At 40.6% G+C, this 23,857-nt stretch overlaps 2 gene segments (V, D, J or C); both read right to left on the reverse strand.

Annotated features, from left to right (window-relative positions):
• Window positions 1-7,574: 7,574 nt before the first annotated feature.
• Window positions 7,575-8,257, reverse strand: LOC118673136. The segment is given in 2 exon segments: window positions 7,575-7,981; window positions 8,116-8,257. Coding segments are annotated over 2 exon segments (453 nt in total).
• Window positions 8,258-16,571: 8,314 nt separating this feature from the next.
• Window positions 16,572-17,410, reverse strand: LOC118679436. The segment is given in 2 exon segments: window positions 16,572-17,107; window positions 17,295-17,410. Coding segments are annotated over 2 exon segments (552 nt in total).
• Window positions 17,411-23,857: the final 6,447 nt, after the last annotated feature.

The raw sequence follows: 23,857 nt of genomic DNA on the forward strand, positions 1-23,857 counted from the left end.
TTGGGTTTTTTTTTGTCTCCAGCCAAATCTACAGGAAAATATGCTCACAGACATTCCTTCCACACAGGAAGATAAAACTTTACTCTCAATCACCATAACTTTTCTCCCTGCACTTAAAGGCACTGGTGTCTGGGGAAATTACACTGGATAAGGTTCCTTGTCTGCTTAATGCTATCACAGCAAGTTCCCTGATTGACCAACTTTGTCCAGCTGAACGTGGCTAACAGCAATCATTAGTAAGTCTGATAGAAAAATCTTGCTTTCGAATACTACACACTACATCAAAATGAGTGCAGTCAAACCCGCCAGACCATGCATTCTTATTTTCTTATATCAAAAATGTAGTCATTCAAAAATTGCAAATATGTCGTCATCCCACTGCAGCAGCAGCTATGGCTCCAAGGCCTTCCCAGGGAGAAGCAACTCAATAGCTTTCTGTTTCAGCAGCCTGGCATTTGGTGCCTGATTTGCTTGGCATTAATATGCTGCTGTATAATTGTGTTTCAATTGACTCAAGCTTTTGATCATCTATTTTTTTTCTCTTCCCTAAATGGATATGTTAATTTAGGGACATCTAATGCCCATGATACATTATGAGAAAATAAAATTTTTTTAAAGCCTATGATGGGCCCTGGCTGGGTAGCTCAGTTGGTTTGAGCATCATCCTGATATGCCAAGTTTTGGGTTCGATCTCTGGTCAGGGCACATACAAGAATCAACCAATGAATGCATAAATAACTGGAACAATAAATCTCTCTCTCTCTCTCTCTCTCTCTCTCTCTCTCTCTCTCTCTCTCTCTCTCAAAAATCAATAAGTAAACAACAAATAAATAATAAAAGCCCAGGACTGTTAAACTAGTGATAAAAATATCAAAAAGTGCTTGTCCATAGAAGGAATTTGACTGGAAAGGGACACAGAGGGACTTCTGAGGTGAAGGAAATGTTCTAGCCCTAGCTGGTTTGGCTCAGTGAATAGAGTGTCGGCCTGCGAACTGAAAGATCCCAGGTTCGATTTCAGTCAAGGACACATGCCTGGGTTGTGGGCTCAGCTCGATCCCCAGTGGGGGGCTTGCAGGATGCAGCCAATCAATGATTCTCATCAATAATGTTTCTATCTCTGTCTCCCTCTTCCTTCTTCTCTGAAATCAATAAAAGTATATTTAATAAAATAAGAAAATGTTCTATATATTGTTTTGTTACATAGATGTATATAATTTTCAAGACACATTGAACTGAATATTTAAGATCTGCATTTCATTGTGGGAAATTATAAAAAATAAACCAAAATAAAATAAAACACACACAAAGAAAATTCATTTTTCCTTTCTGTAGTTGGTGCAGAAATTTATTTATACTTTCCTAATTGTTACAGAGAAGCAGCTATAGATTGCTGAAATTACAACATAGTCCCAACCCCTCTGACAACAGCCTGAGACATGTAATCAACAAAGACTACCTGGACACTAATATGCTCTGAGAGGCTAAATATATTCAAATAAAATGATTAAAGAAAATGGAGGGCCATATGTATAGCTCTGAATGTAAAGATAACAGCTACACATAATATGAATAAATCTCACAAAGATAAGGGTGTGTAAAAAAACAGATACAAGAGAATATGCTAAATTATTCTGTTTACATAAAGGGCAAAACAGAGAAATCTAACCTGAACAGGCAGATGTCAGGTTACCTGGGTTTTTTCAGTTTGTGACAATTCAACTAGCTCTATAACTATGCAGGTGCACATGTTTCTATGTATTGGTTACTTTATTTCATTTTGGTTCCTTTTTTATTGAAGTACTAGTGGCCCGGTGCATGAAATCCATGCACATTAAAAGGGAATTAATTAGAGGAAATATTTTAATATTGCTATTTGCCCTTTCTCTATAATAGAAGTGTCAGAGATGAAAAAAATTAGTAAAATGTATATAAAAATCTCCCTCAGTCTGGGGTACACCCCGGGACCCAGAGTCAAGTCCCCGCCCACCCGCACGTGCCTCAAAATTGTGCACCCCAGACCCAGCCGGCCCCACTCTGGTCAAGCCCCACAGGGTGGGGGGCACAGCCTAAGGTCCCCCGTCAAGCCCTGCTGGGCAGGGGGCACAGCCTCAGGTTCCCCGCCAAGCCCTGCTGGGCAGGGGGCATGGCCTCAGGTCCCCTGGCCCCGGTGCGGGGACACGAGGGTGCAAGGGTGTGATGACCATTTGCATATTCGCTCTTTATTATATAGATAATTAAATGCAATGGACTTTCAAAAATTAACAATACTATGGTACTATGAACACCCACAACGTACTGTTTTTATTTTGACTTAAAGAGACAATAGCATTTTAAAATAAATAAAGTTATTAAATTTACCAACAAAACTTTAAAAATGTTACTCAGATACCTACCCCATCTGATACTCTTTGCCTTTTTTTGTGAATCTGAGTTTCCATGTGATACTATTTTCTTTTAGCACGAAGATCTTCTTTGAGCATCTCTTGTGCTGCACGTCAGCTTCAGACAAGTGATCTTCACTTTGCCTCTCTGAGAACGTATTTATTTTACCTTTAAATAAACCAAACTTAAAATTTTATTTTTCAATTAGAGTTTACATTCAATATTATTCTGTATTAGTTTTAGGTGTACATCACAGTGGTTAGACCGTCATATACTTTATAAAGTGCCCCCACCCAATGTTCCTAGTACCCACCTGGCACCGTCCACAGTTCCTACAATTTCATTGGCTGTGTTCCCTCTGCCGTACTTTACATCCCTGTGACTATTTTGTAACTACCAATTTGTACTTCTTGATCCCTTCACCTTTCTCACCTTGTTCTCTCACCGCCCTCCCCTCTGACCATCATCATTCTGTTCTCTGTATCCACGTTTCTGTTTTGTTTGTTCATTCATATTGTTCTTTAGATTCCACATAAGAGTGAATTCATACAGTATTTGTCTTTCTCTGACTGACTTATTTTACTTAGCATAATGCCATTTAGGTCCATCCATACGTTCCCAAATGGTAATATTTCATTCTTTTTAATATGACTTTACTTATTTTTAATGGATCAAAATTATTTACTTGGATTAATCAGGGGCACCCACAGAACTGGCATGGAATAGGTGTTGGGAGGTAATCACAACTTAAATTGCAATTAGAATTGTTTTAAATTCATTTAATTAACTTAGTTTTTAAATTAAATGTATTGGGTGACATTGGTTAATAAGATTATGTAGGTTTAAGACATTTCTATGATACATGATCTGTGTATTGCATTGTATGCCCACCACCCAAAGTCAAATGATCTTCCATCACCATATATTTGACACCCTTTACTACTCCACCTCTACCCTGCTTCCCTCTGGAAGCCACCATACTGTTTTCTGTGTCCAGCAACCTCTCTTCTGGGTATCTACCTGAAAAAGTTGAAAATATTTATTCACAAAGATATATGCACCCCACCTTAGCCAGTTTTGTTTAGTGGTTAGGGCATTGGCCCATGGACTGAAGAAAGGTCTCCGATTCAATTCTGGTCAAGGGTACATACCTTGGTTGCAGGCTTGATTCCCAGACCCAGTTGTGGCATGTGTAGGAGGCAACCAATTGATGTGTCTCTCTCACATTGATGTTTCTCCTTGTCTCTCCCCCTCTCTTCCTCTCTCTCTAAAAAATTGATGGAAAAATATCCTCAGGTGAGGATTAACAACAACAAAGAGATATATAAACCCCTATGCTCATTGCAACATTATTCATGGTGGCCAAGACATGGAAACATCCAAAGTGTCCTTCCAGGGGTGATTGGATAAAATAGATGTGGTGCATATATACAATGGAATACTACTCAGCCATAAGAAAAGATTAAATACTGCCATTTGCAAGAACATGGATGGACCTTGAGAATATCATGCTAAGTGAAATAAGTCAGACAGAAAAAGTTAAGAACCATGTGATTTCACTCATATGTGGGATATAAAACTCAAAGCAACAAATGAACAAATAAGAAAAACAAACTAATTTTCCTATATTTTTAAAGGATATTTTGGCTGGCCATAGAATTCTAGGTGGTTACTTATTTATACTTTAAATATATTGTTTCATTGTCTTCTGGTTTCCAGTGTTTTGAGTAAAAAAATCAGTCATTATTTGTATTATTATTCCTGCATGCCTATAATATATCTATCTTTTTCCTCCAACTGCTTTTAAGATCTAATCTTTATTTAATTGTTTTTCAGAATTTTGATTGTAATGTGCCTAGGTGTAGCCTTCTTTGTATTTATCATACTTGGGAGCCTAGTGTTCTAAAACAAAAAATCTAAAAACAAAAATAAAGACACTAATCCCATTATGCCAGGCCCACACTCATGACCTCATTGAAACCTAATTACTCTCAAAAGTTCTGCCTCCAAACTTCATTACACTGAGAGCTAGTAATCCAACATGTGAATTGGGTTGGGGGGCACAAACATTTAGCCCAAAATAGAGAGGGAGGAAGCCAATGTCAGAACCACAACATCCTAGCAGGCAGGGAGAAAAAGAAGAAATAACTTCATCTTTATCTCTTCCCACCCACAGATCTCTTGCCAGTTTTTGTCAGTGCCTGAATACAGTGAGACGCCAAAAAGCAAGGAATGCCTGGATGATGCCATTCACAGGGGTTGGATTACCAGGGCCTAGAACAGGACAGCCAAGTGGGGAGGAAGCCTGGATTTGGGTGAAAGGGCAAACCAAGAATAACTGAAAAAGCAGGCAAGAAGGGAATAAATCTTGGGTATGTATTCCTTGCTCTAGTCTCAATGAACTTCAATTTACAGTTTAGCTGAAGTCCTAAGGTCACTAAAAATATCCAAGAGAATTCTCCATTGTTTCTTATTAGAATTGAGTTTATTGTAGGGTTTCAAGTTTGACCAGTGTTCAGACGACTCTTGTTTTCCTACGTAGTGCTATTATAGGTCAACTTTAAAATCCGGAAATATGGGATTGCCTTTCACTTGGCTCCCTAGTTAATAATGAACAGTGTACTAGGTGTAGCAGTTAATAATGCGGATTTTTTTTAATAGATGGAGTTACACATATGTTGATATATATGCAATTTGGTATTATGATATTTTGTTGTATTGACAATCAGCTTCAAAAATTCATATGTCAAATTTTCTGAAGGTGTTAACATGATAGATATTTTTATGCTTAAAAATGTTGAATTTCATGCCCCCCCCCCAAAAAGAACATTTGCAGGAAGTTTTAATTCATTACTTAATTTTGAAGAAAACTGCTGCTGAATACTTTGGGAAGCTTATGGTTAACATGCTCCATCTCAAGATACTTGTGAATGCTGGTTTAAATGCTTTAAAAGTGATTATTTTGATGTGAAAGACAAAGAACATCCAGGTCAACCAAAAAAGTTTGAAGACCAACAATTACAAGCATTATTGGATGAAGATGCATGTCAAACTCAAAAACAACTTGCAGAAAGATTAAACGTTGCTCAGCAAACAATTTTTGATCATTTACAAGCAATGTAAATGATTTCAAAGGAAGGAAAATGGGTGCTACATCAACTGAACGAAAGACAAATGGAAAACCGAAATGCCATCAGTAAAATGTTACTTCCACGGCACAAAAGAAAGTCTTTTTTGCATCGAATTGTGAAAGGCGATGAAAAGTGGATTTATTTTGAGAATCCCAAATGCACAAAATCATGGGTTGATCCAGGTCAACCATCAACACTGCAAGGCCAAATCGCTTCAGAAAGAAGACAATGCTCTGCGTTTGGTGGGATCAGGAAGGTGTGGTGTATTATGAGCTTCTAAAACCAGGTGAAACTGTTAATACTGATCACTACTGACAACAAATAATCAATTTGAACCATGCTTTGGTTGCAAAATGACCAGAATGGGCCAGAAGACATGGCAAAGTAATTTTGCTTCATGATGATGCACCATCACACACTTCAAAACCAGTTAAAGACAAACATGTCTTTTAATAAAAGATCTTGCCTGGGAAGTATTAACCCACTCGCTGTATTCACCAGACCTTGCTCCGTCAGATTACCCCTTGTTCTGATCGATGGTGCATGCACTTTCTGAGCAGCACTTCAAAATGTACGAAGAGGTGGAAAATTGGGACTCTGAATGGTTTGCCTCAAAACAAGAAAAGTTCTATTGGACAGTATGCACAAATTACCTGAAAGATGGGGGAAATGTGTAGCTAGCGATGGACATTACTTTGAATAAAGCATTTTTGATGTTTCTCTTAAAATTATCATGTTTTCTTTGATTACAAAATCCGCATTATTAACCAGTATACCTAATATTTCCTACTCTGTAGACAAATAAGGATCCTTCTTGTGGGAAACATCCATGGTCTTTGCAAACAGATATTTCTTGTTTTACAGGGAAATATATAATGACTAGAGGTCCGGCGCATGAAAATTCACTTCAGCCCCACTTGCCCCCTCTCACAGTCCGGGAGCCCTCAGGGGTGGGAGGCAACCTGGCAATCAGGGGTAGGCGATGCTCCCATCACACCTCTGCTGCTGCCACTGCCGGCAGTGCAAGCCTCGGAGAGCCCTGGTTACCTGAGCCTCAGACAGCCCAGGGTGGCTGGGCAGTGACATCTGAGGTTTGCCTGCACCTCGGGCTGACCCTGGTTGGCTAGTGGGGCTGAGGGGACTGGGGGAATTTGGAGGCAGGTGCACGGTGGGGCTGAGGGAACTGGGCACTGCCATCTTGTGGCTGTTGGTGCCACCATCTTGGAGGGAGTGGCAGTCTATTAGCATAGTCCCTCCTTATTGGCTGTGGGTGCCACCATCTTTGTGATGGCATGAGGGTCAATTAGCATATTCCCTCTTTATTAGATAGGCTATTGAAATGTTTTAGTTTAAACTAATATTTTAGTTTAAAGAGCTAAAGTGGGTCAAAATCCTATCCTCCTTTCAAATGAATTATCTTAGAACCTAAAGCCCCACCCCAGGTTACTGAGCACATTGTCCTCAGGAATTAAAGATCTGGCTGATGGCAGAGGAGACTGGACATGCAGAGTGAGGACTCCCCAGACATAGCCTTTCCTGACTGGCTGCCTCTCACCTGGTATGTAGTGTGGACCAGAGGAGTGGATGGCCTTCAGTGCCCTGACCGGCAAGTCCTTCCTCATCAGCATTTCCTGAGCAGCTGTATGGAGCAAAGAGTTCATGGGGAGTTGGGCTGAATTTTCTGTAGCAAGGACTGAGCCAGAGGGGAACATGCCCGTCTTAGTTGTAGATACTTACACAGAACACTAAAGATCAGAGTCTAAGTCCCTCATTTGGTTTGTGAATGTTTCCATGAAACGCACAAGATTAGCAAGGCTTTTCAATCATCAAATAGTTAAAATATCGTGGTAGACTAATTCCATGATAGAGTTTTCCTGGAAATGTTTCCTACGAAAGGTTTGGAGTCTGGAGAAGAGAGGAGCCTTTCTGGCCGAGCACTTCTGGGTATCAAAGCTTGGGTTCCCTTTAAGTGACATCTGCCCTATTCTACCTGCAGAGCAATTCCCAGCCTCTTAGGTTTCTAGGAATTACCAGAGCTTGGTTCATTTTCCGGAGGAAACTCTAAATAAACTCCATACTGTGCAGAGGGAGAATAGAACACTCCCTCCCAGGGCTGCCCACCTGTGCCCCTCTGGGTTTGCGCTCAGCTCCCCCTGCAGCCTCCCTCACTGTGTCTCTCAGAGCGCAGTAGTACACAGCAGAATCTGACATATGGAGTGAGGATTTCTCCAGGTGGAAGGAGCTGTCGCTCTTAACAAGCTTGGCCTGGAACCCCTGATGCTCGGTCGTCTGGTGCTCTGTTGAGCTCTTCAGGAGGAGCGAGGGAGCTTTGTTGAGATACTGGACATACCAAAAAAGGTAAGGAGCTGAGTAAGTGGTCTGGTAATTGCAGTTGAGGATCACAGATGCCCCCTCGGTGAGGGTAACAGGGCCTTCTGTCTGGGTCACTGAGTCTCCATTGGTCACGCCTGAAAAATAATTATGTTGTTATGTTAGAAATGGATAGGCAAGAGAATTTTCAGTCAGAGGAGAAAACTACAAGCTTTCTCCTTGATTATAGGGAAATGAAAGTCATTAACATTTAGGATAAAATGTTACTTACTGAATGTTAAGAAGATCACAAGAACCGAACAGGTGGCAGAAAGCATGTTGACAGAAGATTATCCTTGCTCCCTAGAACACACCAAATGCAATAGGGCTAGTCTCCAGCGGGATCTTGTAGAAACTCCTCACCCATAAATAAGAACCCCTTTCTGCACCACAGCCTGTTTTGTGGCTGCATTTACCTTCAAACCACAGCTAGAATACAAATGTGAACCACAGCAGAAGGAAGCATCGCCCTCCGCTGGTTAGCCTTCAAATTGCACCACAACCATATCTTGGACCTTATTCCTCCCAATAACAGCAAGAGGGGTAGACACAGGGGAATGGGATAGAACCCTAAGATGAAAGTCCTAAACATTCACTCTGTGGGTTCATTAGTATTCTTGGGGAAATATTTATTACTTCCATCATTTCTTGCATGGCAGAGAGATCTATACCTTCCCAAATAATCACAGGCACAACTTTTAAGTGGCATAGTCTGGGGTCTTTCCTTATATATGTCTCCATGGTTCTCATGGGTCAGAGACGGATCCCTCTGCCTACAAAGTGCTCCCTACTCTCCTCCAGTCCTTTACCTGAATTATTTTTATTCACCTCCTAACACTCACCACCACAGACAAAACATTATCTACTATAGTTCTTCTCAAATAATCTGTGGTTGAATAGCCAGTTTTTCCCCAATCCATCATGGAATGATCTATAATAATAAAAGCATAATATGCTAACTAGACTGGACGTCCTTCCGGATGACCTTCTGGATGTAGCCGGGGCTGTGAGGGAAGCCCGGGTCCCAGGTGCTGGAGGGAAGTCAGTGCTGGCAGCCAGGGGAAGGAAGGCCTACTCTTGCACAAATTTTGTGCATCGGGCCTGCAGTCCATTTATAAAACACAAATAAAATAAATTACTGTGACTTATATTTCACTGACAAAGGTAGAGTACTATAGGAATTGTCCTTCCAACCAGAAGCCTAGACAAAATAAATGAAACAATAAGTTTTGGACATTGGACTACAGGAAAACAAATGAGATGAGCTCTAAGCATTGCCCAAGCTTGTTTCCTGGTGGCAGTTCTAGTGCAGGGAGAAGTTACCAAAAACAACCTAGCTGTCTCACTGTGTTGGTGAGACAAAAGAGGAGTTTGGGGATCCAGAAGCACCTAGAATGTGCGGACGAGTGCACCAGAGAGGAGGGATTTGGAAAGAGAGAGGGCGTGAGAGGGACTGCAGGGGGGTCGCTTTGAATCTTTGACTTAGATCTGCACACATAAGAAAGGCCACTCACCAAGTTCAGTATCCCCTCTTCTTAGGGGTTCCTGGCCCAGATTTGGGGAGCAGCAACCTTACACTTTTAGCCTTTGAGGGAACCTGCATAGGTAACCTGGTTCTTGACACACTATCTTTTTACTTCTGTCACATCATTGTTTTAATCCAATTTAGTATCTGCTTTTAGAAAGCCAGTTTAGATGATTACTATCATTAGCCCTCCTATCTTCTTCCAGAGGCATGCATATGGTATTTAGCTGCCTATTTATTTGTTTTATTAGGGAATTCAGGAATCTCAATTAAAGGTACTGCTTGCTCAGTGTCTGTGGCTTGTTTGTCTCGTTCCCTTTGTAATTATCTGTGCTAGTAAAGCAAACCCAGCAGAAAATTGAAAAGGGCCATTTTCATAGTTTGTTCTTTCTCTAGGAGTGGGTTTGCTGTATGCAAAGTCTGATGTTGTGGTAAGAAAGCGAAACATTGTTCCCAGCTTCTATAAACCACGGAAGGCGTTTGTTATTGCAGACTGCTGTGCCCTGCACAGGCTCTCAGCCAGCGGCTGTGCTGTCCATATAATAACAATGGCTGTGACTAAATCAGCTGGACACAAAAATAATTTTCTTCAAATAATAAATATTCACCTTTAGCAGATTCTCTCACCAAATTGAAATTAACTTGGTTTTGACTCTTACCAAAATTAGGCCCTTAGGTAGAGTGACCATGCTGGCAGGACTCTCTGACTAAGCAGATCCCTAGCTGCTCTCAGGCTAACAGGCACCCTTGGGAAACCCTAAGCACAAGCATTCTTCCTGGAAATTTACTAGTGGTCTACACTGTGTAAATCTCTGTAAAAATCGGATAAGCCAAAACAAGACATGATTCCTATCTCAGGTTACTTTCAGTCGAGTGAGGAGCTGATAAGTAAAACAGATCTTATCCCCAATCCTGCCTATATTCCCACTAGCTCAGGCCCAGGGGATCGCTGACACATTTATCACTAGGTGAATAAAACCTGTCTGAATATATTACCTCCGGTGTTTGGATTTATTTTTGTCCTTTCATCTCCCTCTTCCTTTCTGAGGCCTGTTTACCAACATGTTTAACCCCCAATGCTCAGAGGTCTAACACTTAGTGGGTGGGAGTCCAGAATGTGAGGGAAGAGGCAACATTTACCTTCAGGTTTGGGTGTCCAGACACATGCCCAGGGCTTTCTTACTTCCTTCTCATTTCATCACACTAGTTCTCTGGTGAGCTTCCAGAAGGATTTAGTATTGTCTAGCCTTTGGAATAAATAAACTTCAGGTTCAAGTTTATATATCTTAAAAGTCCTCCATTTTGCCTGAAAGTTGAGTTACTTAAGGAATGGTCTCTGGAATTTGGTTTATGTGAAACTTGATTAAACTGTGATTCTTGACACCTATGGCCACTGAAAGGTCCGGAGTAGGCCGGGGCCGTGCACCTATGACATGAGGCCATCATGCATCAAAAGAGATTTTATTCCCGACACCTGGGTGCAGGTAGGCTGAGACCGAGAAAGGCATCAGCCAAGAGAGCAGGGAGAGATAGGTTTTTATTAACTTTTGCTGGTTGCAAGCCGCTCTGCTGACCTAAGGGTCTAGTCCATCCTTGGTTCCCCCCATGCCAGGTGTCTTCTGGTTATCTGAGCTATGCTGTGCTCAAGGCTGCAAGCTTTCTGCAAGGTATCTGCTAAGCACAATAAGTTTTTCTCTGCCCTGTATTATTCTCTTTACTTTTTTCATTCCCTTCTTAAAGGGTATATATAAAGGAAAAGAAGGGGGAAGGGGTTGACTTTTCTCTCTGTCCACTTCATGCGTGGGAGGGACTGTCATGGATGCCTAAGAAGTTAAGTCAGATTATTTTCTGAAATATAGGCCTGTAGGGTGCTTTTACCTGGGTAAGGACAAACTCTTCTACTTTCTGAACTAGGACTTGTAATCTTGTTTGTATAAATTTGGTAACTATTCTGAAAATGCAGGGCCTAAAGAGGAAGAGTAGGAGAAACAGTGTTAGGGGGCCTAAAAGGGGTAAAAGCCAGGTTAATTTGGGCAGAGCTGCTTGTAGGCTGGATCGTATGGAGTGCTCTATGCTCTCCTGACTTATTTCCTTGAGCCATTGCTTATTCTGTAGAATGTGTTGTGTTCTTTCCTCTATTTGACTTGTAGAGTTTAGACAAAAACAACAGGTGTTAGCAACTAAATAAACCCCTCCCTCTTTGGCTAAAATATAGTCTAGGGCCATGGTGAGCAAACCGTGGCTCACGAGCCACATGCGGCTCTTTGGCCCCTTGAGTGTGGCTCTTCCACAAAATACCACGTGTGGGTGCGCACGTACAGTGCGATTGAAACTTCGTGGCCCATGCGCAGGAATTGGTATTTTGTGGAAGAGCCACACTCAAGGGGCCAAAGAGCTGCATGTGGCTCCCGAGCCGTGGTTTGCCGAGCCGCAGTTTGCCAACCACTGGGAGGGCAAGTAGGGGACCATTTTAGGGATATAAGAGATCTGCAAAACTTAGAAGCATTACGAAGGTAAACAAATAGATGTGATCTGAAGAGAAATCCTGTAAATTGCCCTGGAGCCAGAGATCTGTAATGAATTCACAAATATCTTGCACTGTTCAGATGGGATAGTATGGGCCAGGTGGGGGAATGTTGTCACTAATAATCTGCAAGAATGTGGAAGTCTGGGTATATAATTTATTAGTCATTTGGTTGATATGCCAGAGGGGCTATTGTTTTTTTCAGAAAGGTTAATAGGAAGGTAAGTTATTCTGGAGGCAAGGTGTTTGTGTGTGTGGGGGGGGGTGTTTTGTTTTTTTAAATTTTTGCTCTTTGCTAGGCATCTGGAGCTTTCTGCTCTGGTGAGTTTTTATATCTGTACTTGGCCTATTGTTCTTGCTCTGGGGGTCAGGGATGATGAGGTCTGGGCACAAAAGGAGGTTGTGATGGTATCTAGGGGTGTTATTTTCTGAGTACAAATAGGGCTTGTAATCTGGTAGAGACAAAATGTTTTAGACATTTTAGTATTATTGGGGTAAAAGTTAGGACAATAAGAATTATGACAAATGGTCTGGTGGAAGGAAAGAGATTCTTAAATTATTTATTAGTGTCCTTGGTTTAGGGAAGATAGGATTTACTAGATGGCTTCGGATTGCTGTTTTATTATTTCAGTTTCCCTATTCTGCTTGTTCTGGTTTACTGGCCTGTGTCATTTACAATATTTAAACCTTAATTTTCCAATGATAATTAAAAAGTAAACAACCAGCATTTTTTAGATTGACATTTATGAGCAATCTTTAACAAAGCATAACAGTTTTAAATTTACTTTATAGGTTTTCTGTAAGAAAAGCTAAAATTAGGTGAACTTAAAACTTGTTGAAATATTCATATGTTTATCATTTAACCCAGCAATGTTCCAAAGCTTTTGAGTTGTCAAAAACTTTGGAAAATTATGTATAGGCATATGAGGCTAGAGAAAAGGTGGGGGGAGGAGGAGGGGACCAGGCCTCTAGCCACTTGGATTTAAAACTCCTTAGAGATAATATGAGGTATAATGAGTTCAGCTTTTAATAGTAGCTGGACTGTTAAGTGTTTGTAGTTTTGCAGTAAAGAAAGTTGTTCTTTGGGAAGGGGTGTGTGTGAGAGTGAGAGGGCGCTGAGGTCAGAGAAGTTTTCAGAGCATTAAAGGGGTGAGAATGCTGGCCTTGGGATCTAAAGGCTCAGTGAGGAGTCCCTTGGCCATGTCATGTTATAGAAGAGCTTTGTAAGAAAACTGAAATTGGGAACTCAGAGGTGAGAGTACCTAGAAAGGAGAAAGGAGCCAGAGAAAGGAGAGTATTTCTTGTTTAGAGGAGGGGACAGTGATGGAGGAGATAAGGTGTTTACAGTCACAGTGGTCAGCAAACTGCGGCTCACGAGCCACATGCGGCTCTTTGGCCCCTTGAGTGTGACTCTTCCACAAAATACCGACTTCTGCGCATGGGCCACGAAGTTTCAATTGCACTGTACATGCGCGCCCGCATGTGGTATTTTGTGGGAGAGCCACACTCAAGGGGCCAAAGAGCCACATGTGGCTTGCGAGCCGCAGTTTGCCGACCACTGGTCTAAGGAATGGCATTGGCTTTGTGAGGGTGAGTGAAACTGAGGTAAGTGACTGTTGTTTGGGACAGCTGGGCTTTATGAGGGGATATCTGTACCGTTTCAGTCTGGCAAGAAGAGTGGATATGGGGTTATTTAGCAAGATCCCGTGTAGAGGTGAGGTGGTACCTCGACAATACTTTGAGGGTTCATGCACACAGTGGAGTAACCTGCATAGGAGATATTGTCTGAGACGTAGGCACTCCCGTCAATGAACCATGTTTGTGCCTCTGCAGAGAGAGGACTGTCCGTTATGTGTGGGGAAGGGGAAAGGGAGAGGCCCAGGACCTCCATGCAGTCATGTGTCTGTGGATCACCTGCCCCTGATGATATGGGGAGTAGGGTGGCTGGGCTAAGCAAGGAAGTGGAAGCTATGGTTACTTGAGGTGTTTGGAGAAAAAGAGTGTGTAGTTGTTGAATGCGAAAGGGAGACATAATGTTCTGGAGATGTCTTTGAGATCACATGTCTTTAATGTTATGTGCAGAGTATACTGTGACCGGACTATAGAGGGTAATTTTCAGGCTTTCTAGAGTTAAAATAGCTGCTGCTGCAGGGAGATTTTTTTAGGCACGAAGGCCATCCTAAAACAGTGTTGTCTAGCTGCTTGGAGAGATACGCAACTGCCTGGAGGGTGGGCCCCTTGTGCTGTCCCAGGAGTCCCACTGCCGTTCCCTGTCTTTCAGAAGTATATAAACAGGAAGGTTTAGACATGTTGGGGAGGGTGCGGGCCGGGACCCGGAGAAGGGCCTCTTGGAGAGTTTTGAAGGGGTAGGATATAGGGGTGGATGGATTTAGGGGTTCATGAGGGTCTCCTTTGGCCACTTGGTACAGGGGTTTTGCTAAAACAGCATAGTTGGGGATCCACTGACGAAAGTATCCAGTAAGACCTAAGAAGGAGAGGAGTTCTTGTTTGGTAGTCGGGGTGGGAATTTTGGAGATGAGGACGACATGGGACAGGGGAATGCCCTTTGAAAATGGGTCAGGGCAAGTCCTACGTAGATGACTTGAGAGGTGGTTAGATGTGCTTTTTAGGGAGACGCCCAATATCCCTTGTTAGCAAGAAAATTGAGTAAGAGGTTGGTGTGAAGTTTTGAATCCTCCTCGAAGGGGCTGCTGAGAAGGAGATCATTAACGTACTGGAGGAGGGTGGAACTGCCTAGGTCTAATTCTTGTAAGTCCTGAGCTAGGGCCTGTCCAAAAAAATGAGGACTGTCTCTAAATCCCTGGGGTAGAACAGTCCAGGTAAGTTGCTGGGAGCGTCCCATGTCAGGGTCGGTCCAAGTGAAGGCGAAAAGGTTTTGTGAACCAGGATGTAGGAGGGATAGTAAAAAAGGCATCCTTGAGTTCTAGAACAGTATGGTGGGTGGTGTTGGTATTATCAGGACATTATCATGCAATCTGTGACGCACCATGGCTAGTTCTAAAGCACCTAATAGTCCTTTCCTAAATAAAGGGGGATTGGTAGCATGTGTTAGGAACTCAAAAATAACAGTGGACTAGGTGATCCTGTGAGGCTAGTCAAATTTTGGAATGGGCTATTCAACAACAACTTCCTAATTAAACCTCTACACGTTACAGATGAGGAAACAGATTCAGAGAAGTTAACAGTTTGCTTAAGGTCACGTAGAGTATTTGTGTAACAAGCTCTAAAACTCCAGTTTGCAGTTCTTTCTGCCTCTATTCCATACTGGATACCACTGGAAAATGGTATCTCCAGTAAAGGCAGAAACCACAACTGTCTTGCTAACTAATGTTTCCCTAATACTTACCATAGAACTAAAGGTCTTATGAACTAATGGATAGACTTGAGCTTATCAAAGTGGAACACTTGTTCTGATAGATGAAATATCGGGGAGAAAGTAGACCTAGTTAAATGACATGTTAATTCAGATTTGTTTGTCTTGTTGACTAGCTTATATATTACAACCAATAATTTAAATTTTTACTTTAAGGTTAATTCACAGATTTTTAAAATGAAATAAGACTACATTAAAGTTGGTTTGTATTCAACAGAACTTTTGACCTCTACCCGAGAATCTCATGCTCCTAGATTTTTTAAAGAGAACCTAGAAATTCAGGTTTTAATGTGATGTCTGATATTCATTTATTTATTAAATTGTTAATCTTCACATGAGGATTTTTTTTCCCATTTTTGATTTTTTTTTTTTTTTTTTTTTTTGCGGAGACAATGGAAGGAAGAGAGAGATTGGTTGCCTCCTGCACATGCTGACCAGGGCCAGGGATGAAACCTGCATCCCAGGTACATGCCCTTGAACAGGAACCGAAACAGGAACCGAACCCGTGACCCTTTGGTCTACAGGCTGATGCTCTAATCGCTGAGCCACACCAGCCAGGGTGATGTGTGATTTCTTAATGTTGGCAAGTAACTCAGAGGTTTTTAGACATAAGTGTGGCATCCAAAATGAAAATCCTTGCTCCTTAGTACCTATTGCAACATCTTCAAAAAACATATATTTGGACAGGAAGTAGGCACTGGACAATACCAGACAGGCCCTGGTTGCCATGCAACTGTCATTCTGACCCTGGCTGCTGGGGGCCAGGTGGGGTCGGGGAAGGGAATGCAAAAGACTGGACAGGTTAGGACAAATTCCCACTTTAAACATCCCTCTCTGTAGGGAGCTTCTACATGAGAGCAACACATTCTGATGCTTTATAAAAAATCACAATAATGTCACAAAAAGAGAGGAGCCAAAGGAAGGTATTTGAGGAACATTTCAAATCTATTCTGTTGTGCAATAGGTCATTTGTAGGATTATAGAAAGAAATCTAAATTAAAAAATTTATTCTACCTCATTGAGTAATGATACTATTTTTAAAGAAAAATCAATGAAAGGCATTTTTATTTCAAGTAGATCAAAGCATTTGACATGATAGTTAATTCATATGTATGAATGATTCTGAAGTTTTAACAACACATCAGTGGAGTCACCTATTTAGTCTAAAGATAACTAAATCATTTTCCCATCTCAATAAAACCAACGAAAGATTACATTTTCTTGTTGCCCTTTTTAAAAATAATATTTAATGTGCTATATATTCTATCTTAATGTATTCTAAAGAATGAGAGATCCCTTTGCTTTTAATGGATAATATATCTGCACATTCTGTATGAATTGAACTAAAGTTTCCTTGCCAACCCCCCATCTGTGTTGACACAGCCCCTGCTTCATCCTGTCTGTGATGGAGTCCCTCCCCAGGGCTTCTAGCTCATGTTGATGATTTTGGGGGGCCCCCACAGGCATCCACATCACTGTGGCATCTCTCAAAGCACAGAAATACACCGCTGAGTCCCCGAGCTGTGAGTCTGTGATGGTGAGGCTGATGGAACTGGCTGATTTCTGGAAGTTCAGAGAATATCGACCCTCTGTGGTATTTTGCTCATTATAAGACTCCTGGTGAATAAGAAAAGTCATTTTCCCACTTGGTGGTTGTTTGTACCAGAATAAATAGTAATTGTAACTGCTAACTTCATATGCACAGTTCAAGGTCACAGCCTCCTTCTCCACCACAGAAGTTGCAGACTGGGCTTGAATTACTTTCTGGGTCATGCTGGATCCTGCAAGAAAGAGAAAAGAAATAGACTGTAACCATGAGGGTAAAAGGGATGAGTGGCTTAGGACCCAGCACTCTGGTTCCATTGCCCATTATCCTCCTTTTAAACTTCTTCAGACAACAATGATTTGCTTCTCCCACAGCCTTTGGGACTGAGCGGAGCTTGAGCACTGTGTTTGTGCCCCCCTTACCAAGACAGATGGAGGCTATGACTGCCTTCAGCACACCGGCAATCAGCATATTGGTAGGTCTTCTCTTGAGTAAAATGTCCTATGTTCTATCTCAAATCCAGATCTTAATTCTGAACCCTGTGCTCAAGAGGCACAGGCAGAGACCCTGGGCTGTGCGATGCTCTGCCCCCTCCAGGAAATAGAAATGGCAGATATAGCACAGTTTGCTACATGTTGTGTCGCACACTTCCTGTGAGGTGGGGATGCTAGCCTCCTGAACTAGACCTATTTTATCTAGTTATAATAACTTATAGCACTTGAAATAAACAGAGGGAAATGGAATCCTGTTCAGTTCATTCCCCTTTGATGGAAAATGTGGGACTTTTATAGAACACAATTTATTATGCTATGGTGAATACAATGGATAATGTGGTTATGTATCTTTTGGTCTTATATATGTCTCCTTCTCTCCCAAGAGAAGCAATGTACAAAGCAATCATGATGTTTTCACTGTCTCACAGGAAAACAAAACTTTTCTTTTCAGCCTTTGTTTCTACTTTGCATGGAATCCAAAATATTTACATGAGAAATATTTTGTTGATAATGAATCATTTCCCATAATGCCTCCTGAGTCACAAAATGTGTCATGTGTGTGACATGTTCAGTAACAGCAAGGATAAAATATTTACTGTGTGTGTAAACAAAAATTCAGAAAAGTCTACATTCCACTAAGTGCCTAATACAGGAATTTCTGTTATAACTCCATACATACATTTCTGAAAATCATCTTGCTCTCCAAAACCACCCATACTAATTATGTAAAAATTGGGATAGGAAAAATACTTAGACTGTACAATGCTGTAACAAGAGCATTATAAAAAACAATAGAACTCCTATTAAAAGTATCCATTGGCATTTGTCCTTTGTTTCACAGCCAGTAATCTCTTTGTAGCCTTAAACATTGGGACTTGTGCTTCGCCTTTGTAGATATAAGTTCATGAGAACATAGGCAAGGTGCATCAAAATTTTAAATGTAATTGTTCTTTATAAATCAATATTTTTAAGATCAGAGGGGGAAATAGCCTCACAGTCTTTTTTTAAAAAATGTGTTTTTATTGATTTCAGACAGAGAGAAAGTGAGAGGGAAAAAGAGATAGAAATATCAATGATGAGAAAGCATCATTAATCAGCTGCCGCCTGCATGCCCCCTAATGGGGATCGAGCCCACAACCCAGGCATGTGCCTTGACCAGATCGAACCTCAGTGTTCTGGTTCATGGGTCGATGCTCAACTACTGAGCCACACCAGCCAGGTGTTCCACAGTCTTTTTATCCGTGTTCTGTTTCACCAGGTGGCTTACATTGAAAACTCTAGAAATTATTGAACCTACTAAAACAAACTCTGCTCACACTAAAGTAGAATTGAAACTTTTTATTTTTATTTTAGAATGAGAAACTTGCCCTGATAGTACTTTAGTTCAGCATAAATTATTCATGCACTTAGAAAAATCACAGGAAATCAATGAAAATTCCACATCATTTTGACATCATACCTGTATTTACTAACTGGGGAATCAGGCTCAATGAGTAGACAAGTATTTTTGTTTGTATTTGGAAAACATAGTCTCCATTTCCCTGATAAATACCACTACGTTTACTGATAACAGACACTGAAGCTCAATGTGGCTTCTAGAATAACCAGGCTGGTCCCCTTAAGCCCCATGTGAGTCCCTTGGGGTTTGTGTTCAGCTCCCCCTGCAGCTTCCCTCACTGTGTCTCCCAGAACGCAGTAGTACACAGCCGAGTCTGACATTTGCACTGAAGATTTCCTCAGGTGGAAAGAGCTGTCTGTCTTCACAAGACTGGCCCGAAAACCTCTGTTGCTCACCTCCTGATTATCCGATGAGCTTTTCAGGAGGAGAACAGGCTCTTTGTTTTGATATTGGACATACCAGAAAAGAAAAACTGAATAGGTAGTCTGGTAAGTGCAGTTCAGGGTCAAAAATGCCCCTTCAATGAGGGTAACAGGGCCTTCTGTCTGGGAAACTGAGGCTCCACTGGTCCCCCCTAAAAAAAAAAAAAGGTAAAGGTTTTCTTACATTGGCAGTGAAGAGGGATGGTTGGTCTCCAGTTTGGTAGGGATTGAAAGTTATCCTAAAACCAAGGAATAGAACATCTTCAACCCCTTGAATAAAGGTTACTTACTCAATATCAACAAGATCACAAGTCCCAAGCAGGAAGGAGACAGCATGGCTGGTGGAGAAGCAGCAGCAGTCTTGGTTGGTAGGACTGAAGCTGAGAGGGCTGTTCCTCTACTCTGTTGATCCCTTATTGAAATAGTCTTGGCTCAGGTGCTAAGCAAGACAAACTGCCCTGCAAGTTCATGTCACAGGCTGTAAAAAAGGTGTGTTCAGAAATGGAAGGTGTGTCAAACCACCACCCAAGGGCAGCAGCGCCCTCTCCTGGTGTCTCCTCTGTCCTGCAGCCTGCTTTGAATTTGATATTTACCTTGGAGTGGAGCTTAAATTGTAGACATAGAAGGGAAATCGTGTCAGGGTGCGAGGTAGAGCTCTAGGAAGGAAGCACCAAACACCTTCTGCATGCTTCACAGTGGTGTAGGAGGTGAGACAGTGTACAATTCCTCAGGGCCCTCTTTAAGATTCAGGGCAATATGGCTCCCTTAAATCTCCTTAGTCCCAGCATCTAATGTCTGTTCACATCAAGTATTAAGCTAATTTTAGGCATCTTAGGGTGTACTGAGAGTTGAAAAAAGCATGATCTAAGTTCTCTTCTTGAAATATTCCCCCGCAGGCCCCCTGGAACCAGGGGATGAGCCCCTCTGCTTAGAATACTCTCCCTTCCCTCCTCTGACTTTGCCTAAGTAACTTCTATTCCAGTGATGGCGAACCTTTTGAGCTCGGCGTGTCAAAATTTTGAAAAACCCTAACTTAACTCTGGTGCTGTATCACATATAGAAATATTCATGATTTTTTTATATTTACAATCAAATTAAAAATGATTTATATTTTTGATATTTATTTTATATATTGAAATGCCATTTAACAAAGAAAAATCAACCAAAAATATGTATAAAATGAACAAAAACAGAAAAACAATGTACATTTAGGAAAAAATAATAATAAAAACAATGATAATCAAATGGTACGAAAACTAGAAATTAGTGACTTTTTTGGTGCTGAAGTTTGTCTGCTAATTTTTTTATTGCAGGTTCATACTTGGTGCACTTCAAGGCCAAGCAAGCGCCACTAACTTCATCTGTTAGCCGGTTTCTTTTGTTCGTTTTAATATTATTTAATGCTGAGAACAAAGTCTCACAAAAAAATATCTTGATGAAAAAATTGTTAGCAAAGCCATCGCTAGATTTTTTATGTTGCTAAAGTGTCAGGTACTCTGTTCCAAGCACTCAAAATTTCTTGTTCGTAGTTGCACTCTTCTTCATTATTCAAACGATTTCCTTCCAGATTTTCAAGTTTCAACCTTAAGTCGACAAACACATGAGTCCACATGCTACCTTGAAACTCTGCAAGTTGCATCTCTAAATCGTCAATTTGCATCCATTGGAAATCCTTTAATTCCAAAGTACTGTAAACAACTACATCCGGATACTTGATTATTTTAATGGTCTGTTCTAGGCTTCTAAATTGGTCGAATCTTTCGCTGAACTGTTCAAATAACTAGTTTACTATATTCTGGTACATAAGTATGGACTCCATGACACTCGTTGTAGTGGCCTTTTGAAATCAACTAAAGGACTTGTATGCATGCATATAAGCATAACCAGTGGACATGGGACATTGGGGGATGGGGGAGGCTTGGGGACTGTCTGGGGCGGGGGGATAAAATGGACACATATGAAATACTTTCTTATCCAAGGAAAATGCTTATAAGTTTTAGTTTCAATATCTCGCTTGAAAATTTTAAGTTTACTTTCAAAAGATTTGATGTATCCAAACATAACATCAATACTTTTGCCAAAACCTTGTAATTTTAAGTTCAGTTCATTCATATGAACAGAGAGACCTGTAAAAAACATCAAATTGCTGACCCACTTATGATCATTTATCTGAGGAAAGTTTGCCAGATCCTTATTCTCAATAAATACCGTAATTTCTTCAAAGCACTCCACAAATCGCTCAAGTACTTTACCTAGACTCAGCCATCTCACATTATTGAACATCAGTAGTCCACTGTAGGTTGAATCAACTTCCTGTAAAAGTGCAGAAAATTCTCGCTTGTGAAGGGGTCGAGAAGCTATAAAATTGACAATTTTTGTTACAACTGACATTAAATCATTCAATTCTGAGAATCCTGATTTGGCACACAACACCTCCTGATGGATAATGCAATGAAAAGGTACAAGTGGATGTCTAATAGCTTCCATAAACAATTTCAGGAATCCCACATTTTTTCCCACCATATTTGGTGCCCCATCTGTCATGACTGACACAATTTTAGAGATATCAATGTTTAGGTCACTGAATGTTTTTATAACAACCTTACATATTTTGTTTCCTGATGTACTTATTGGCACTGATTCTAACTTTATCAACTCTTCTCTCATTGTGAGACCACCAGAATATCTAGCAATAATGGCCAACCGAGAATTTGATGTGACATCAGTAGTTTCATCAAGAGGAATCGAAAAATATTTACAGCTATTTAAGTCTTTTTTAAATTGATGTTGTACGTTTTTGTTAAGATCTATTATTCTGTCTTTGATAGCATTTATACTGAGTGGTAACTCAGAAATTCTTTTAATAATACCATCTTTACTTTTCATGTCGTGAAATAGAGCTGGTGCACATCTTAGAAATGTTTCCTTAATAAATTCTCAGTCACTGAGGGCTTTTCCATTCTGAGCTATGGAGTGAGAAATACAGTAACTTGCTGATGCTAAATTATGTTAAATTTGTAGAGCATCTTACAAATTTAATGATGGAATTTGATTGTCTTTTATAGAGGTGTAGCTGCCTAGAAATGTATTCATTTCTTTCATTGATACTTTTTTTCAAGAGCTGACCATGTTTAGTTTCAAAATGTCCCTTTACATTCCACGTTCTGCTTACTACCATTTCATTACACAGTATGCACAATGATCTGTTGTGTCTGTTGACAATCCTGTAGATCTCAGTCCATATGTCTTGAAAGGGTCGGCTACTGCTACTTCCACTTCCTTTATCATTCAATCTTGCTTTTTTATTTTTTTGATTCTCCATCACAAGGCTGCAAAAATAAATAAATATAAATCACGGCGTTCTTTTATAAAAGGTTGATAGGTTTCTTACCTATTAACTTTTTGCAGTGTTGTTGCACTGACTCCTGGTGCAAAACAATTCAAAGATAGTATGTATAACCAACAAATATATGGTGCTGTAATCAATTATCCGACACGCAGAATGTCTCATCGAGCACTGTTGCACTGTATATCTTTTTCTTCTAACCCTCCCACTCCTGTCTCCTAAGGAACATGGCGATCAAGTGTGTCCATTTGCCGAATGCACCCGAACGCACGGGAAGCTTACCCGAGGTACATGTTGACAATAACAAGGCCGTTTCCAGAATTGGGCATTTTGTCACTCGAGTAAAAATAAAATGTCATGAGTAAAGATTAATCTCTTTATAGTGCAATTCTTAACCTTTTTATATTAGTGTCAATATTGGAACAATGTATCTTGGATATTTTCACGATGTATCTTTGCTACACAACACCAATGTACATGTTTACATCTGGTTTTAGAATTGCATTATTGATCATGAGTAACGTGAGTAATAATATTACTCGAGTGATGCCCAATTCTGGCTGTTGCGAGAAACAAATATTTGAATTATGCAATTTTTTGTCTCTGTTGATGCGTGTCACCCAAATGAGTTCCCGTGTCACCTCTGACATGCGTGTCATAGGTTCACCATCACTGTTCTATTCATTCTTTAAGAACCAATTGACATGCCACCTTCTTGTGAAAGCACCCACCCAGCTCTTCAGGCTGAGTTCGTGCCCATCTCTTTCCCACTTTACTTGTATACATATCATCACCGTCACTGCTGTATATTAGAATCATCTGTGTCCTGTTTTCAAACTGGCGTTGGTGCCCTTGAGATCAGGAACTTAATCTTATGAGTCTCAGTGTGCAGTTTCTGAAAATATACAGTCCCTTAGTTCATAGCTGGTGTTCAAAAACTATCTGAAGAATGAGTGAATAAATGAATTAGTGAACATGTCTGATAAGTACAGTTGTCTTTAAAATACAATTCTTATACTGACTACTTTTTAAATTTTATGGTACCTTATGTACACAAAAATTGGAGTTAAATATAAACATCTTAGGCTCACAGGCCTAACATCAAAACCCAAACTCCAAGTATTCTCATATAAGTCCTATCCTTAGGGACTGGCTAACTTATTTCTGTAAAGGGAGAAATAGTAAATTCTTTAACTTTTGAAGTCATTTGGTCTTTGTTGAAACTACCCACCTCTGCTGTTACAGCACAAAGCAGCCATAGTCAATGCATAAATAAGTGGGCAAGGCTGTTTATAAATAAAACTTTATTTAAAGAACTAGAGGC

The sequence above is a fragment of the Myotis myotis genome, unplaced genomic scaffold, assembly GCF_014108235.1.
Source record: "Myotis myotis isolate mMyoMyo1 unplaced genomic scaffold, mMyoMyo1.p scaffold_m19_p_1, whole genome shotgun sequence".
NCBI classification, from domain to species: Eukaryota; Metazoa; Chordata; class Mammalia; order Chiroptera; family Vespertilionidae; genus Myotis; species Myotis myotis.